Source organism: Rhodamnia argentea, chromosome 7 (genome assembly GCF_020921035.1).
Source record: "Rhodamnia argentea isolate NSW1041297 chromosome 7, ASM2092103v1, whole genome shotgun sequence".
Taxonomy (NCBI): Eukaryota; Viridiplantae; Streptophyta; class Magnoliopsida; order Myrtales; family Myrtaceae; genus Rhodamnia; species Rhodamnia argentea.
In genome coordinates this window covers 6484363-6503694 of record NC_063156.1, presented here as the reverse complement: position 1 = coordinate 6503694, position 19332 = coordinate 6484363, and the positions used below count along the sequence as shown (strand labels likewise).

The following is a 19332-nucleotide window of genomic DNA, read 5'->3' as shown; positions in this document are numbered from 1 at the left end:
GGTGGCTTCTCTAGCTACGGAACTGATGCAGGGGCAGTGGTTGTGGGCGGTGTTCCTGGGACGCTTCATTGGGTTGAAGAACGTGGACTGTAATTGTGATGACGATGTCGTTCCTAAGGACCCATGATGTTATCACGAAGATACCCAAGAAGAGCAAAATTCTGTATTGCGCGCCCTGAAAATAACCGGCCAAGATCGAATGCTAAAATTTTGAGAGTGACTAAGCGTTATTAGAAAACTGAACTTGTGGAGCTACCTGGCGCACGCAAGAAAAACGCTCCCAACATATCCACTCAAGTCGTAGTGATGCTCATTTGTACGACTCACAGCTGAATAACACTTAGCACAATAAGAATACATACATTGCACACGACTCAATGTGCTTCAATTACTTGGGAAGCAATAGGAATTGAGAAAGTCTGACATAATAACACATTGTCATGTAGTTCACCATCTCTCTTTCGATGCCTTTGCAAGAAAGATTTACCCAAAAATCGTTCAGGACAGAGAAAGGATGAATACAGACTCCAGTTCGGCCATGAACTGGCAGACGGAGTGAAGGTGGGTCGACATAATATCTAGATGCCAAAGTGCATGTCCTTCAGGGCGGTCACTTTGCACTAAGACAACAGAAAATGGCTGAGCACCTTCAGTTAACTGGGTATCTAAATAAAAAGTAACTTCCACAAGTTGTGCAGTTATAGTCGTCTGCATATCTCCACATTTTCTGAGACTTAACACCACTTCATTGGCCTCATTGCAAACCTCAGTGGCAATACTCTTCTGGCAATGACATTCTGGTGGCAGGTGGATGGTACGACTTTTAAGTTATTGAGGTTGCATGCTTTGGACTTAACAACCTCAGCATACATTCTATGGAATACACGAGAATGTAATCCTCACTCTGCTAGCTCCAGCACTTGATTTTTATGCAGCCTCTTGCAGCCATCAAGAAAGCTGCGCCAGACTAGTGCGTTTGGTGGGAAAGGCATGCTCATAATCATTTCCTCTGCTTCTTTAAGATGCCCATTTTTGGCCAATAAATCAACCACGCCATGGTAATGATCCATCTCAGGTTCCACCTTGTAATAAGTGTTCATTAACTGGAACAACCCCAACCCTTCTCTTACTAACCTGCCATGTCTGCATGCAGTAAGCACTGCTGTGAAAGCAATACCGTCAGGTTGAATACCCTCTGATTCCATCTCTCTAAACCTTTCTAACGCATCACTGGCATAACCATTTGTTCCAAGAGCAGATATCAGCAAGGTCCAAGAGATGATATTTCTATCTGACATTCCATCAAAAGTTTTTACTGTGTTCCCGATGCATCCACACTTCCCATACATGTCCATCAGAACATTGCACGCGATAGCATCACAGCGACTAAAATCCATCTTTATCATCAGACCATGGACAGAACTCCCAGTAGCAAGGTTGTAAAGCTTACAGCATGCAACTAAAAGGCTAACAAAAGTGTACTTGTCTGGTTGAACTCCAAACATCTGCATAGAGCTGAAAAGTTCAAAAACTTCTCTATAATTACCACTGCGAGCACAGGCTTCAATAACAATATTCCAGGACACAACATCAGGCTCTTCAAGTGCGGAGAGCAACTTCAGTGTCTCATGGAACTGGCCTGTTCTGTTATATAGACCGGCAATGACATTGCTAGAGACAACAGAACGCGGTTCATCAGGAGCAGTTACAAAGGCCATGGCACCAGATATGAGGTCATTTTTGGTGTATGAGGTAATTAGAGAGCTCCAGACGTAGTCATTGCATTCATAGCCCATTTTTGTAATTAAGCAATGTAGTTGCTGTAGCTCTGGAGCACATGATCCTTTGAGAACAGCAGAAAATGAGCACTCGTTTGGTTGGAACCCCAATCTAATCATCTCTTGCAGTAAATATAATGAAGTAGAGGATTTTCTATTTGCATACCCGGATATCAAAGCAGTCCAAGAGACCACATTCTTCTCACGAATTTCATTGAAACATTGATGGGCAGCTTCGAGATTTTCAAACTTCACGTAAAAGTCAACCAAAGCACTACCTATAAGAACATCAGACTCAAAAGCATTTCTAATAATCTTAGCATGCATAAACTCTCCATAAGCTTGGACATCAAATCCAGTACAGGCGTTGACAGTACCTACAAAAGTCACTTGGTTAGGCAAGAGCCCGTCCCTGGACATTCTACTAAAGATTTCTAAAGCTATTTCAGGTTTTCCAGTCTTTGCCCAAGCCCCAATCATTATATTCCATGAAACAATATCTGGAACATGCAGCTCCTTGAACACTTTCTCCGCCAAGCAAACGAATTGGCATTTAACGTACATATTCATTAACATATTCTCAATTGAGGAAACTGACTTGAATCCAATTTTTATCACAAGACCATGTACCTGTTCTCCTAATCCCAAGTCTTGTTCACATGAACACCCTGACAAGATGCCCATGCAAGTGCATTCAGACAAGGCACAGTTTTCTCTCATTATATCTCGGAATAAACATGCACAATCTCCAGAATATCCATGATGCCCAAACAAAGTCAGCATGGAGTTCCAAGTCACTAAGCTCTTTGAAGGCATATCTTCAAAGACCCCAATAGTATCATTCAAACTGCCATGCCTCCCGTACAAGTTCAGCAAAGCAGTCCCCACAAAAGGGTCGGCATCAATAAGCCCATTCTTCATCGCAATCCCATGCAACTGAATCCCACAACTCAAGTCCAACGCCTCGCAGGACAACAGCCCAGCCAACGAGTGCTGGGTCAGACCAAACCCACGACCTCTCATTTCGGCGAAAACAGCCAAAGCTTCCTCCGCATCTCCACATCGACTGTACGCGGTAATGACAGTGTTAAACGTAACCGCGTTTCTCTGGGGAATACTCTCAAACACCTTGCGGGCGGCGAACAATTCGCCGAGACCCGCGTACAGGTAGATGACATTATTGTAGAGGAAGATGGGTTGTCTCGAATAGGGTCCGAACGTGAGGGTGAGCGCATGGAGGGTCTTCGTTGCGTCAAGAGAACCACTCCTTGAGCATGCACGGACAAGGTCAAGCAGACGCTTGTGTTTGAGAGAGGCGCCATTGAAGCTCATTTCGCTATTTGAGCGAAAGTTGGGCTTTAATGTCAAATTCAGAAAAATGAAACAAGATAATTAAGCCCATTGACTAGTCAACTACTTGTTGGGCTTGGGCCCGAAATTTGTCTCCCCCGCCTATCAATTTTTATGTTTTTCATAAATCCAATGGGACATAGCATAATCTCAATTAATCAATAATTAGGGAAACGATTCATCTTTCGAAACTGCTCCAACAGGAGAGGTCGAATATGACACATGGAAAGATCGCCCTCGAATTCGTTACATTAATGTGACCGAGGACAAATTAATCGTGCAGATCATAGGGTGGGGCTAAGGCAATAATCTTGATCGGGATTAGGATGAGCTTTGATGAATAAAAACGGATTATTTGGGAAACAAAAAAAGCGACCCTGCTTTAAGGTTCCATTTATTTTACAAAAAATGAATAATTTAAAAACTATTATCTTAAAAATGATCACTTGTGTCTTTTTAAAAATGACTAAACAAAAAATGTTTTCACTATTACGAAAATGTTTAGAGATAACTTGTTGTCCATAATGCAAATATTTTTCACTAACGTCGTAATGCGAAATACAAACGATTATATTTTCCAACTAATTTATTTTTTTTCTAAATAAACGGAATCCAAGAAAAATGTCATTTTCTGAGATCAATTAAAAAATTCTGCCAAACAAATGGAAAATCATCATCTTGTTATTTTGCCGCATTACGCCGTTTTTAATGATTTTGAGGTGCGAAATTTTCAATCGTTTTACCAATTTGACTAATCTTGTATCAAATAGACAAAAATCATACATTAAAAAAAGGGCAAAGGGTAAATTATTCGAACATTTTAGACACTTTTTCCAGTAACAAAACCTACAGAGAAAACAAAAACAAGTGATGTCAATATCGTCGACCGACCAAATAAAATGTTGCTTTCCATTGATCCAAATATAGGTCTCCACCATTTCTTCATTCGCAGAGAGTTGGTGCCGATTTCAAGACAGATCTCCTGCACAACTCCAACAGTTATTTAAGAAAATCCACTGTGCAATCTCTAAGACAATTCAAAGAGAAATAAAAAGAAATCGAAGTCAATTATGTCCGGAAAATACGCTCTATATATATATAAAGAACGAATCCAAGAAGCTTTGAAATTGACATGACACATAAGTTACTTCCAACACCAACAATTATTCAACTTTAAATTCTCCTGTCTGAGGACAAAGATCACATGGATTTGGACAGATTCGGATTAATCTTAAGAAACACATGTGGTGTGGACCACATACGTATGTGCAACCAAAAACTCCTCAAAAGGCCTCCGAAAAGATTTCATAACTAGTTAATTAATCAATTCAACATTAGGGTTAGGAAAAAAATAAAAAGAAAATTCGGTTAACGAGTAGCAAAATCTCATAGTTAAACGAGAAAAAAAAAATGAACCATGCCTCTTAGTAACCTAGGTATCATGCCGTATAGCAAATTGATTATGGGAAAAGTCGAGCATATAAGGAATCGGATCTTTTGACCCGAGATGTAAAAGTTACGTGGGGGCGTTCGACGAAAGCATATTCCTCGGCAGATCGGGAGAATATTTTTTTTTTCCTCTCTCTCTGAAATGTTCTATTTATTTATTTATTTTGCCTTAACAAGTTGGGAAAAATGGGGAGGGGGGCACATATAGTTGGGAATAATTTTGGATCAAGTGGAGCAAGTTGAAGAGGAGAAAAGATCCGAAACCAGCTAAAGACAAGTTGTGAACGCTGCCTTCGGAGTCAATGTTCGAAAATGACCAGCTGAGGATAACAGCTACCGCCTCTCAAGCATAAATGCAAGAGAGAGAGAGAGAGAGAGAGAGAGAGAGAGAGAGAGTTGCAAAGCAAATGGAGGACTTGGGAGGGCAAAGTCTCTCTCCAACTCCAAAATGGATGTCGATCTCCCACAATCTCTTGTGATGAACGCCGTTTCGCTGTCGCTAAAGACGGGCATTGAAGAAAATGTGTGTGTGTGTGTGTGAGAGTGAGAGAGAGAGAGAAAGTGCTAGAGGAGATTGTCTAAGCAATGACCTCATTTGATTTGGTGCTTATTCATTACCCGTGGATAACTCCCGAGGTCGATTTAGACATGGATCTGCGTGTGTCGGTAGGGCGCCCGACACGGAAGAGATAGATTCCGACATGTCTAGAGTGCGAACTGCTTTGTGTTACGGACGCTCGTTGGCGCTTTGGCTCGTGTCTAGCCGAGATGATGCCTACTCGAGCTTAGACCCACTCGGGAACCGATTTCGATCGCCTTGTGGGTCCATGAATCGACCGTATCTCATTGTTTTGAATATTCCGAGCAAAATTACGAGTGTTATTGCGTAGTATATTCTACTGCACGAGTGTTGTTAATAGAACAAGCTCGTGATAAGTTAAACATGATGATAAACTCCACACAAAAAAAAAAAAAAGTATAATGATTATCAAGAACCAAGTATGTGATTTTGTTACAAAGTTTACCAATCATAACAATCACTACAAGAGTTTGCCACAAGGTTCACAAGCTTCACTTCAAATTTATTCACAGTCTACACGACATATCAAACTTGAAAAGGAGTTTGCCACGAGTTCGCGAGAGCAAGCAAAATAAAATCAACGAAGGATAAATGAACACAAATCTCCTATTCTAGGGAATAAAAAGAAAAAAAGCAAGCAAAATGGCTTGAGAACTCATGAGATTAACTTCTCAAGTTTTGAATTTAGAACTAAGTCTACAAAGGATCCACGAGCCATCTCCGACTTAGAACTTCAACATCTGTCCACAAAAGATCGCTCCAAGTACTATCCCCCTGAAAAACAAAAGAACTATAAATATAGATATCACGCAACATTAGTTTAAAATTGGAAATACTAGAAATTAAACTCAAACAATTAATGAAAAATCTTCAACAAAAAAAAAAAAATCAATCCTGTCTTGGTGATCCGGGGTAACGAGTCCACACTTGAAATCGAGAATCGAACCGATATTCACCAGTCTCAAATTATAGGAACCGGGAACTACCCGCATTCAATCACTCCAGCCTGGTTCATTTGCTCACCCCTAGTGTCCAGGCCATTTAATGATAAGACATGTTAACGCCGTAATATTGTTGTTCTTTTCTAAAGTAGATATTTAAAAAAGATGGACATGTTGATTGATCATTTCAAAAAATTCAACTCGGCATACAATGATTCGCGTCGTCAAATCGGGTCTGATCCGTCATTTGAGCAAACGGAAGGACTGCATTCCACACCAACTAATAATAGATTGGGGATCACATTGAACGAGATAAATTTCCAAGGGAGGACGTTGCACGTTGAGCCGGAGTTCGGGGACTATTTGTGCTATTTTCCCACGGAAATTCGGAGTAATGGCCGTCACGGTCATTCTCCCCGCGTGCCATGAGGTACGATTCGCGGCCACATCTGTCTAACGAGAAGAAGATTGATGTAACTAAATTCTAGGTTAACCTTTTTGCTTGAACCGGAGAATTCCCTACTCGCATGTGCATCTAAAAAAAAAAAGAGAAAAGAGAAAAGAGAAAAGTTACCATCGGAGTTGGGGGGTTGGGCGAGAGAGTTTCATTTTCAACGAGCGGGACACGGTGTGATTGGCTCCACGACACGCACGCACGCGCACTCAACAATTATGCGAAAATGTTCGGTCGTACTCCCCGTTTGATGTTGATCGCATGAGCACGTGCCTCGTCAAAACCTTTTTCTTTTTTCTTTTTCATTTATTTGTATTATATATAATATATATATATATATTTATTTATTTAAAGATTTTCCGATGTGATTAAAAGTCAGAAGACTAAGTTGAGATTCCTGGTTGGGAAATTCCAGCTAGACGGCCAATGAGTAAAGCCTAAACATTTGGCTTTTTGCAGTTTATGTAATTGTCATAGCCCCTCTCTATTCTCTCTCTCTCTCTCTCTCTCTATCTAGCTAGGGTTGGCTGAAAAGTGCCTTCTTTCGAATGTATTTAATCAAGCTCCACACATGGTAGGCCTTTATATCCATAAAGGAAGCAAGTGCTGCCTTTTTTTTTTCTCTTTTTTTCTTTTTCCTTTTTTTCTAATTCAGACCCCAAAAAAAAAAAAAAAAATTTATGGGACAAATTATAGTGATATTTTCTGAATTTTGACTGAATTATGATGACCCCCTTGTAGTTTTGGATTTTGACCAAATTATGATGCTCCGCACATTGTATGTTTTGCAATTCTTTTCTTTTTTAACTATGATGGTGGCGGTCGGTGGTTTGTTCGGGGTGGGAGAGATTGGGTGTTTTATTGAACTGAGAGATCGGGATTTTGGACCTGTTTGGTAGCAATTCTATTCTCGGGAATTATTTCGGAGAAGAAATGGTTTTTTTTCTAATTCTGTTCTAGGGAAAAAAGAAGTGGATATTTTTTTTCTTCTTGTTTCTGTTCCAAATTTATTCCCCGACCACTGATCAGTTCTTGAGAACAAAAAAATTAACCGATGTTACCAAACGGATTTTTGTTCTTGGTTACAAAAGAACAAGATTCGGAAAAACACGAGCGTTACCAAATAGGCCCTCAGTCTACTGATATGAGTGGAAGTGAATTTCACATTAGGTGATCTTTGAGGGGTAGATATTTCAAAAAAAAAAAAAAAAAAGGAACAAATCTCATAAGATCAATATATCTACCATCTAGAAGTGAAAAGTATACACGAAAGTCCACCCCCTCGACCCACAATTTTGTTAGAAGAAAGCCAACCTTCATGATTTGGGAGAAACTTTTTTATTCTCGAGCATATCTCGAAAGACGGATGATAGCCTTTTCCTCTCCAAACCATTCATGCTAGATAAACAAACTATGTTTAGCAAAGACCATTACCCAAAAAAAAGAAAAAAAAACCTTCACATGACAAGACGCAACAAATCCTTTAGTTTCATCATAGCGGAGTCTAGGGTGCACATGGCAACACTTCTGCTTCAGAAATTAATTTTCCCCGGAAGTTCTACTAAGAAGCATAACCTAATTTCTGATCCGAGAAATTCGTTCGGTAACGGTTAAAACTTCTATGTCCAAAATATTACTAACACAAAATCTTCTATAAAAAATTATTGTCGGTAGTCGAAAATTTTTTACTTCATTTTTAAAATAAAAATATTTGTTTTTAACTCTAGCGGACGGAGACGGTGGCTCCTGCGGCGGTTGGCAGCAGATTACGACGGCAGGCGCCGATGGTTAGGTGCATATGGTTGTGGGCTGTGGTCGGCAGCGGCGAAGGCAAGCGGTTGATGCTGATGGAGGTCGACGGTTGTGGCAAACGACAGTGGTCGACTGTGGGCCGTGGCGGTGGTATCGGGTGATAATGGGGGGCGTCCGACGGAGGTCGACAAAGGGCTGTGGTTGGCTGCTGTCAGCGGCCGGCAAAAGTCTATGGTGGGTGGCGACAAGCGATAGTTGGCGATTGGCAATGGTCGCGGACAACAATGAGTGGCGGTCGGTAGTAGTCGGCGGCGGTGGTGGTGGTCGGCGGTTGGTGGCGGGAAGCGGCGGTTGCGAGCATTGGTGGGCGGCGGCAGATGTCGAAGAGGGCGGCGTGGCCAAAAAGAGGGTAATGACATAATGAAAAGAGAGTGAGGTGAGAAATACTTCTTGGGTTGAGAAGCTATTTCTTTTAACTTCTCAAATTGGGGAAAAAAACAACTTTAGAATTGAAAATTCACTTGAAACTAAAAATTTCTTTCAAAAAATAAAATATTTTGAAGAATGGATTTATGCTCCAAAAGTGCTTTTGGAGCATAAATCCACTCGTATAAGTATTACCATGCGTACCTTTAGCTAGCAACATACCGACACGATCCAAGATACTAGTTTCATTAGTTAAATATTGCACACTAATAAAATTACATCCTACGTATTGCAATTTCTATTTCCCTCTTTTTTGGTCGAGAAAGGTAGCGGCTATTACCCACCCATCGGTGGCCGTGATGGTTTGAGTCCGGTTTCTTTTACGAGAGATCCTGGGTTTGAAATTCATAGGCGTCGGTAATTTAAGCGGGGGTCGTGGCGATGGGATCTTTGCGCTAGCCCCTCCGAGAACTAGTCGTGCTCCACGGCCGGTTTGAGCCATAGCTCGGCGGTCGCGCGGATACCTCAATTGCAAAAAAAAAAAAAAAAAAAAAGTAGCGGCTACGTTCGGTAAAGCGCGCATTATTTGAATGTTGGCGATTTGGGAGCGATACAGAAGATGGAATTGCCACAAGCAGCAAGCAAACACCACCATTCAATGCACGAGTTTCAAAAGAGGAAAACTGCAACGCCGATTGCAGTCATCTTTGTTTTCCCAACTTTTTCTGGCCAAAACGAGCAACGATAAACAATTTGGGACAGCAACTCTATCGATGAGCATGATTCGAAAAAACAAGCAAAGCGTCGAAACTCGAACCCCTCAAAACGATGACAAAAGTGGGGAGTGCACTCAGTCAGAATCAGAGGCATCAGAGAGGGCATTGAATGCCTCGGATCGCGAGCTCTGTTTTGTGGCTTTCACGTTTTTTTTTTCACGACGCAGACGATGAAGCGAAGCGCACAGACAAGACAGTTTAGGCCTCGACCATTTTCGTCCTTTTCTAGGAATCAATCCACCCACCATCTCTCTCTCTCTCTCTCTCTCTCTCTCTCTCTCTCTGTGGGTCTTCTCTGTGATGTGGAAGACAGTGTCTGAACACGAACCACCAAGTGTTTGTGAAAAGGTCTTGGCTTTGCGAGGGACTCGTGTTGGAGAGAAACCGAACTGAAGCGTGAATCGCGTTGCCGCAAAAATCCGGCGTGCCTGCAAGAAACGTTTCTGGAACAGCACCGGCCAAAAAGATTCGATTTTTATGTTGTTGTTTTTTTAAAAAATTTTGAAATTTTAGACAAAATTATGAAAGAATGAATATATGAAAAACCAAAATAAATCGGAAGTTCTCAAAATGTTGGCCGAACTCACGGACTTGCTGATGTTATTTTTCTAAATTTCCTTCCTATTAGAAAATTTATTGGGCTTTCATTTCTTTTTTCCCCTCGAAAATCATTTTTTGGCCGAAGGGCGCCGATAAACTAGTATCTTATACACCGTTCTTAATCAAGTGACGAGTGAGCTGGTCTTTTAGAAGTACGCAAAAAAAAAAAATCCTTTTCAAATCGATCACTGTCAAGATCGAACGAATCAAGTTGGCTAATAACCTTTGCAGTCACGCATCTACGATCAATTAACCCCCACAAGTCTCGGATATTTTTCTCTCTCTTTCCCGGAAAGTAGACATAGGAGGGATTTTTTTCAATTAGTTTCGGAGAACGGCGTTCACGTCCACCTAAATCAATCGCCGCGTGCAAAGTAGACAACATAACGCCAGCATTCGATATGGTACGATTGATTTGGACAGGCGGAACCTTGCACTCGCACCTCGGGAATTTCTCTCGAAACTAGCCGAATAAATAGGGAAATGATGAAAACCATGTGAGACGGCACAACAGTCGATCGGTCCAAACGAGGAGTATCTATAAGAAATGGAAATCATATTTGCGATCCATCTATAAGAAATTAAATCGCATTTATCACATGGTTTTATCAGAAGTAACGGTTGGACTATCCTATGATGTTTTCACCAAAGTTCTATTTTGCTTTTATGGTATGCGCTCTTCGAATTTCTTGTACGTGTCATGATGCAAATGCTCGGGCGGCTGGTCCCATCCTTTTCTCTCTCTATTGGCGACAGTGATAGTAGTAGCCCACCGCCACCATGTTCGAGATCGAGATCGAGATCGAGAGAGGAGGGATTTTTACCCGTTTTGATTTAATATGATGTAATGCGGAGACTCATGAAATGAACTTAAATTAAAATGGTACACCTCAGACCACTCGGAAAATTGAATGACAACATGTGTTAATCACTATCAATTGCAGAAATTATAGCATTCGATAGTTCAGATTGAAAATTCTATCTTATGGCTATGGAAAAAGTAAATAGAACAAATTCTAATCAAATATCGGGGTGCCTAAGTCGATGGAATCACGGCCATTCATTATTAGGATGCACTATCGAAGGATGTCAGAGTTTCGATGCAATTCCATTGTAAAATTTTGTGGGACCACAATAAGTTGTTTTTTAAAGTCAAATCTATTAGATGAAAAAGTAATTTAGTACCTGAATGTTCACATCTACATCTACTAGCATCTTTTAGCATGATCGTGAGTCCCTGATTCACCAATGTGAGAATGATATGCTAATAAACCAATTGAATGATACTATGGCGTGGGAGAATGATGCCATGAAATATCGTACGGGATAGTCGAGTATAGTTACCAGAGACCTTAATTTAGCATAAACATAATCTCTCTCTCTCTCTACATATATATATATATCCAACTTCCATCTCCTTTCTTTTGCATTTTGGAAACGGAGGCGAGCCTACGATTGAAAATGCCATTATCACAAAGGATGGAGATTTACGTCGGTTCACATGAAACCGACATCTATTGCATAAGATACGCGCACACACATTAAAGACATTCTTACAACGCTTGATTTCCTTGTTTAAGGTATTACTAACCAATCACTTCCATGAACTATAAAATGTTGTCATATTCTATAATCAAGAACTTAACGCTATAATCTTAAGGTAAGAATTCTTAGTATCGAAAATGAGAGCGAATCATGATGTAAAAATGTTAAGGATGCACATGCAAGTTGTGTTGGAAAAATTTCTCACCGGTGAATTGATATGGTGTAGGGTGAAAAAATCAAACAAGGTGGATTCACGCCCAACTCACGTGTGCTTTGGCTAGTTGATGCAAAAAAAAAAAAAAAAATTGAGAAAGAGCCATCCAACACACACACGCATACATACATTTTTCCTGCCACTAAATTGCCGTACCTGTGGCCATTGTCAATGATATGCTCATAACTAGCTTTCCACGATCAAAGAAGAAGTAATAATTTTGGCCCCTCCATAAAATGATTAAGGCATTACTTTTATGTAGAAGAGCATATTGTAAAAACTATATCGTTGAAAACTATAGGGTAGTGACGCCATAAATATGTGAATTTTACCCGTTTTAATTCTAATACCTAAACTTTATTTATTTTTTATTTTTTATCAATCAAGTATTTTAACTTGTCGAGTATGGGTCAACATGAGACCTTTGCCAAAATCATGGACGAAAAATGCCATATCGGACAATAATACTAGTAAACAGCCGTTAATTGTCCAATCAGAACTCTATCTCTCTTTCTTCATCACCCAACATCTAAATGGAGATGGCATAATATTTACATAGTAAGCAAGCCACATCATCAATTTGGGCTTAACTTTTACCAAGTAAACGAGTCATGTCAGCAAAATCACACGGCACGACAGTTTGCTTAAATGGGAGTATCACATTAACCCAAGTTCGAAAATTCAAGGCACTTAATTTTTTTTTTTTCTCCTTTGGGTCAAACAAGGCAATTAATTGGAAAGACAAAGTTTAGCTGCTTGATTTTAAACCAGACAAAAATTCATGTATTTGGGTCGTCATTATCAAACAAGTATTAAAGTGTCAATCTGAGTATTCAAGTTGCCAGCTCATCCCCGATCCATAATTATATTGTTGATTACATGCTATCCTACACACCGCTATGATAGCATGACATTGATTTAAATTTTGTATTAGAACTCAGGCCCTAAAATATATCTTATTACATGCTACCTACTAACATCACTAACAGTAAACTTATATAATTACATCCATAAATACATATATATACATACTGATTTAAATTCAGGCCTTTTACTGGTAGATCCGCCATCCAAAGTTCAAATTTCAATAATTGCGTCCAACGATGCAGTACCATCATTCACTTTAATCAATCCCATCACTGACACACCGAATAATTGCTCTAAAAAGACGGCTTTAGACCTAACTCTCAATCAAATAAGCCTGTCTCTCAAGTTCCCAACTAGGAGGCAGCCAGGTATAATTCGGACAAAAACAAATACAAAAGACGAGATTCGAATGCAACGATGTTACCTATGTCCGTTCAACATATATCTTATTAAAAGCTAGACTGTAAGAAATCAGCAATGGAAAATATTGGCGACCCCCATGTGGAATGTGCAGTCCCACCACTTTCGTGCTCGAGAGCAATGGCAAGTATTGTTTATCTATCATGTCATATTCCTCCAATGTGGTACTGCACTTTTGCTGCTTCATTATTATTAATATTGGTGCCCACTTTTTGTTGTTTTTTTTTTTTTTTTTTTGGGCTTTTCACTTTTAACTAATGTCATTTGAGAAAAAGAAACGATTGATGGTCAGAAAAGGGATGCATGCACTTTGCTGGAGGGAGCATGTTTTGCCCTTTCAATCTTGTGGAATACAATCATTTTTTTTTTTGTACTTTTTTTTTGTTTCACTGTTTTGTGAAACCCTAGTCATTAGTTAGTCTAAAAGATATTGGACTGACTCTTGGTGTGGTGGCAATAAGAAGTACAGAGAGGAAAGGTGATAGAAAGGCTGTGTGGATATTGTTTTTCTATGCTTCCAAGTGGGTGACAGAGCCTGTGCCTAAGTTGTTAGCTTAGCCATGACCCTAATCATAGCTTAACATTGATGTCAATGGCACATTAATTCTATCATTTACACCAGTAAACTACAGTAGAGGGAAGTTGTTGTGGCTACGAGCTTTCCCCTTTAGAGCTAGGGCAACCGCCCCTCAACAAGTTTAGGATCCTTAGAATTTCCAAGAGTAAATGTTTAGCTACTTCAAGACTGATTAAAATATTATCAATCTAGTTTACTTTATATGAATCTCATTACTTGTCTATTACTATGGATTGCCGAGATTGGTCTAGAAGTACTAAAAGCTATAATTTAAACAAATGGTTCTTAATTACAAGATCGTAAGGGGATTCAGAAACCCGCAATCACGCTTTATAAATCACTTCGATGCCACGATAGGCACGCTCGTTCCAATTCTTATTACGGCATCGGGGTTGTCTTTCACATCTTTGGTACTCTAATCAAGGATTCGCTTGCAACTTTTATGCAAGGTTTATTGAGGTAAAAAGAATCTCATTGTCTACACACGTTTGTATGAATTTATAGATATGTGTAGTCGAAGTCAAACTTTTTAGGGCACCACAAGTTTGGTCATAAAGCTAGCTATAAGCATCGTATCTACAAGTATAGACAGGTGTCAACTGGTTAAAAATTCCTAGAGATGAATTCCTCGCTCTTTTGAGTTTGACTAATATTTCTTCTTCTAGATTTGGTGTGATAAAATATCTTTCATTCCCTCTTGTCACATCCTTATCATAGCCTATTATTCATCCCAAACAAAAGCTAAACGGAGGAATTATCAAACTAGATCAAGACAATCACATGTCAAGAACATTCAATCTTAGGAAAAAACACGCCATCCGAAATCAATTTTTCCACTTGATAGTTGAGTTTACGTAATTAGTATACGAAATAATCTTCTTTACGATTGAATACTAATGTCGTGGCAGCGTAAAGTATGTAATCTTCCCATGCCGCACGCAATTGAGTGATCCAATTGACTCGACCTTTTCAAGATTTTACACGTACAAGATTTATCGAGAAAATTACTCAATTAGTCCTAAATTTATTGTGTAGATGCCAATTCAGTCCCTAAGCTTTTCAATTTTACAAATTTAGTCCTATACTATTACGTGAAATCCTAGTATATTTTCATTGGAAATCACCGACGTGCCAGTCCGGTCATCACCGATCGTACAATCTATGTGGCACTAGCCATGTCAACGATTTCCGCCAAAAATGAACGAAATGATTAAATTGGACCTTTGAGCAATAGTTTACAGCTGAATTGACAAAACTAGAAAGTTTAAGACCAAATTGGTATTCATATAATAAGTCTAGGATTGATTGGATAATTTTTCCAAGTTTTATCTCTTTAAGAAATCATCACTAGATTAACTAACATCAAATCAAGGGACATGTGATTGTGACAAATCATTAGTAGATGATGCTCATGAAGTTAGTCAATCACGGAATACTCTTCCATGTTCTATTACCTAGACGATTAAAAACCTCTTTCAACTTGTAAGCTACAAGCCCTCGAGTGAGTATACATTTTGGACATCATCAGCTGTTGTCGCGGACAGCCGGAAACTTATTGAGCAATCGAACACAATAGATGTGGCAATTTCCGACATACCATTTTTTGCGGATTATGCATCAATTACGCTGTGAAAAATCGAAATTTTCGTTATGAAAGATGCTTGATAAGCATCTGGAAATTGCTTATTCACAAGATATTTTAAAATTCTGCTGTCTGACCTAACTTGGCTACGCTCTCTGCAGAAGCATCCAAATACCTCTCTTAAATATCAAGGCCACTCGAGATTTTTCCCATGTCCTTGAAAAAACAGCTATTTCCACTTTTGCTCCTTTCTCTGTTCCTATTTCTCCAAAGCTTGTTGCTCTTCAGCATGGGGTCTAAGTCTTTTCAGCCTTTCCCAATCTCATTCCAAATCCCTCTGAGATAAAGCATGCAGGAACATTTTTCTCTTTTGCATACTGCGATTATACAGATACCTTCAGCCGTACCAAGCGGCTTCCATATGTCCTCAGCTAATTACCTCCTCTTCTAATTGTGCCTGTTCTTGAGGGGCACCCTTCAGATCCCCCACCTGCCTCCCTCTGATGCTCGAGGTGGATGAACCATTAATATCACCAGAGAGAGCCAGCGCTAGAGAGAGAAGGAGAGAGAGAGAGAGGGAGGGAGGGAGGGAGAGTCTTGGATCTAGGGCAGAAAGTGCAATGACAGGGGTTTTCTTGGGATCTGAGACACAAGAAACACAGGAGCAGAAAGATCAGTAATGATCAGCTTTGAAGAGTGGTGGTTGCAGTTTTGCAGGTGATTAGAGAGCAACGAGGGAGCAAACCAACAAAGAAAACCCACAAAAGCAAAAGAGAAGATAGTACAAGGAAGCTGCTTCAAGTTGGGATCTTTTGTTTCTTTTCGTTTCTTCCTCTCTCTCTCTCTCTTTGCCAGAGACAAGATCAGAAGGAGGCCAAGGGAGGATCTGAATCTTCCTCCAGACACACAGAGCTTATCCACCAAAGCTAGTAACCCTAGACAGAACCACAGACATAACACCAAAAGCAGGCAAGGCCTTATAAATCCCATTAAGGCCTTTTCCATCCATTCAGAGAGGAGAAGAAGCAGCCAAAAAAGAAGTGGGGTGTGTATTCTTTTTCTCAGGCCCCTTCTTTATCCTGAATTATGCACCTGTGAAATGGGAATGAAGAGCACAGAAGGAGAGATTGTCCAGGTCCAAGGAGGCCACATAGTTCGGGCGACCGGCCGAAAGGACCGCCACAGCAAGGTTTACACTGCGAAAGGCCCCCGGGACCGCCGTGTCCGGTTGTCGGCTCACACCGCGATTCAATTTTATGATGTCCAAGACCGGCTTGGCTACGACCGCCCCAGCAAGGCCGTGGACTGGCTCATCAAGAAGGCGAAGGCGGCCATAGACAAGCTCGCCGAGCTGCCGCCTTGGCAGCCAAACTCCGGCTCTGTCCCTCCCACCACCGCCGCCCCAGAGAGCGTAGCACACAATGGGAATTCGGCCGAGATGGGGGTTGCGGAGGATTCAGAGCCTCCCGAGTACAATTTTCAGCTCCATAGGCAAATCAGTGCCGATTCAAGAAACACAACAAGCCAATTCTTGCCACCGCAGCTGGAGAACGATCAGTCCATGTTGGAGACGATGAGGTCGTTCTTCCCGACGAGCTCGGCCGCATCATCCATCAATTTCAGCAGCTACCCATCCGAGATTATGTCGAGGAGCACCCAGCAGAACCAAGACCTTGGCCTTTCCCTACACTCTCTTCAGTCTCAATCTGCTCTAATTCACCATAGCGATCCACAAGAGAATGAAATGAGCCAAAACCTTTTCTCGACTTCAGCACCTATGGTGTTCGAAGCCGGGTTTCAGAGAATGATGGGCTGGAGCACCGACCCAACTGGCACGGACAACCGGAATGGCAGCAGGTTTCTGTTCAACTCGCCGATGCCATTGACGCAGCCTTTGCCGCTGCTGAGCCAAGGCTCGGCAGCATTTCCACAAAGGGGAACCCTTCAGTCCAGTTTCGCACCGACTTTTCGCTCTCTCGATGAGTTTTCTGTGGACTCAGCTGACCATCACAAGTCGCAGGTCATCCATCACCCGTCTTCGATCTTCGGCAACAGGTTCGTCTCGGACGGGCTGCCCAGCTTTTGCATTTCTTCGCAAATTCAGAACAACGGGGCACCGCGCGATGTCATATCCTCGAGGCCATCATCTTCTGCTTCTCTGAGTAATGGTCGTTGATTGAAGAGAGGAAGTCCTCATCTTTATCACTACTGAGGTACCTAATCTTGAATTCTTAGTTTCTATTAACTTTGTTTATATCTGTTATACATGCCCCTATCTTTTCTTTTTGTTTGCGTCAAATGACTTATTGTAGACCATACGCTTCGAAATTAATAAATAAAAAACTAACGAACTCGTAGAACGACATTGATTCTAAGAACTGCATTCTTTGTCAGCTAAATTTATTTTTCCTTCTTAAATAGGACTTTGGCGATGGGAGCTGTAGAACCAGTCCACATGCTGACCAAACCAGAGAGGAGATTCTCGTCAAGTCAAGAGAAGATCATATCAGGCTTGTTTCAATCGTCTAGAGGGTCTCCTCTCCAATCAATTCCCCAGCCATACCCTACTTTATTAATTTTGCTGCAAATGGTTTAAGTAGGTTTTCTTGCATCAGCTTGATTTGTCGTCTGGAATGTGTTTTGATCTTGCATGCTGAGCTCACCTAGAAAGAGCTCAAAATACTTTTGAATGGTGATTACAATTACACAGATTCTTGTCGAGCGAAGAATATTCTCTTCTCGTGCCATCTTCATGTCATGTCTTTTAAGTAATTCACTCAAATGGAAGAGAGAAGGAGAGAACAATCACCCTCCATTCTTGGGAAAAAAAAAAAATGTAAGCCCAGTTGCAGGCAACAGACAAGCGTTGGTGACTCTTCATTTGAGAATATGTTAATGTTGGGTAGAGTTGTTTTGTATCTTCTTCAAGGGGTTCACATTCCTTGAAGCAGAAAGAAAAGAGCAACCTCCACAGATATAGAGTCATATGCTCAGCTCAAAAAAGCATGGTATGATCCATTTGAGCGGACATGTCATGCTCAGGAAGATCTCAGGAATTGGGTGGTCTTTCTCTTTTGGGGGACTCAGGTGCAAATGATCCACGAGTTGAATTTTGCCTTTCTCATGTTATGTTTTGCAAGAAAAAGAGAGTGAGATCTTAAAGCATCGATCTACCTTTTCGTGAAGAAATTGTCTTGAATATGAAGTAGCTTTTCTTCTTCTTCTTCTTTTTTCTTTTTTTTTGACCATATGGTGTAGCAAAGCCAGTGTTTTGTCCAAATAAAAAGTTATTCTATAGTCTCTTTTTGTCTTAATTTACAAATTTAGGGTGGGGTTATCATGGTAACACACAATAACAACTTTGCTTGGACGGACGCCTGAAAGCACATGCACTATCTGTTTGGTATGCGTGTGAACAGTAATCAATGCTTACTTAATTCAATGTGGGGCAAATAAGCTATAATTATGTTAAATTAGCATACCTTCAATGTCTGCCTATATGTATACATGTTTCTCGTTATGGAAATCCGAGCTTATGTTGCAGTGTCTTAGTTCAGTTCGGGTAGAACGTGGGTCCCCAAAACCCGACGTTGTAGGTTCAAATCCCAGAGAGCGGGAGTCCAGTCTTGGTTAGGTTAGTCCGAAAAAAGGTTGCAGATAAAATTAAGTTTATACAAACTGATTTAGGCTAATGTGATGTGAACTACAGAATGTACTTTCGGAAGTAGGGTCGATGAAATGGGCACATCTCGTACATAAAACTTTTCATAGACTCTGTGCGAAAGGGAAATTATTTTACTCCATACGAGTCCTACGAACAAGAAGATGGTCCTTCCGTACTTCATGAGCTAGAGCCCAGGAGCAGGCAAAAATACTATTAGGAAATGGAGCAGATTAAGCCAATTACCATCGAGAGTCTTTCGTCATCTGTGGCATGTACCAAAACATGGAGTGAATTACATTTTGCACACCTGGATTGTGGAATTTGTCGCAAATCGCCCCCTCGCCTTTCAATTGCGAT

At 40.6% G+C, this 19332-nt stretch overlaps 3 protein-coding genes across 3 annotated transcripts in view; 1 reads left to right on the top strand and 2 right to left on the bottom strand.

The window, feature by feature from the left end:
* LOC115746805 overlaps positions 1-19332 on the bottom strand; it is a 959385-nt gene that overhangs the window by 674126 nt on the left and 265927 nt on the right. The window lies entirely within an intron of this gene.
* LOC115746780 (pentatricopeptide repeat-containing protein At3g58590) lies at positions 277-3110 on the bottom strand. Its single transcript, XM_030682694.2, has one exon. The coding sequence runs from the start codon at positions 3108-3110 to the stop codon at positions 900-902; it is 2211 nt and encodes a 736-aa protein (XP_030538554.2). The 3' UTR covers positions 277-899.
* LOC115746783 (transcription factor TCP4-like) lies at positions 9758-18058 on the top strand. Its single transcript, XM_048282131.1, has 3 exons — positions 9758-9790; positions 16144-17524; positions 17733-18058. Exon 2 carries the CDS (start codon positions 16411-16413, stop codon positions 17485-17487), a length of 1077 nt encoding a protein of 358 aa, XP_048138088.1. The 5' UTR covers positions 9758-9790; positions 16144-16410; the 3' UTR covers positions 17488-17524; positions 17733-18058.

What these genes read in the sequence shown, in the direction of transcription:
- LOC115746783 (XM_048282131.1), top strand. Translation starts at nt 16,411, where the DNA reads ATGGGAATGAAGAGCACAGAAGGAGAGATTGTCCAGGTCCAAGGAGGC.
- LOC115746780 (XM_030682694.2), bottom strand. Translation starts at nt 3,110, where the DNA reads ATGAGCTTCAATGGCGCCTCTCTCAAACACAAGCGTCTGCTTGACCTT.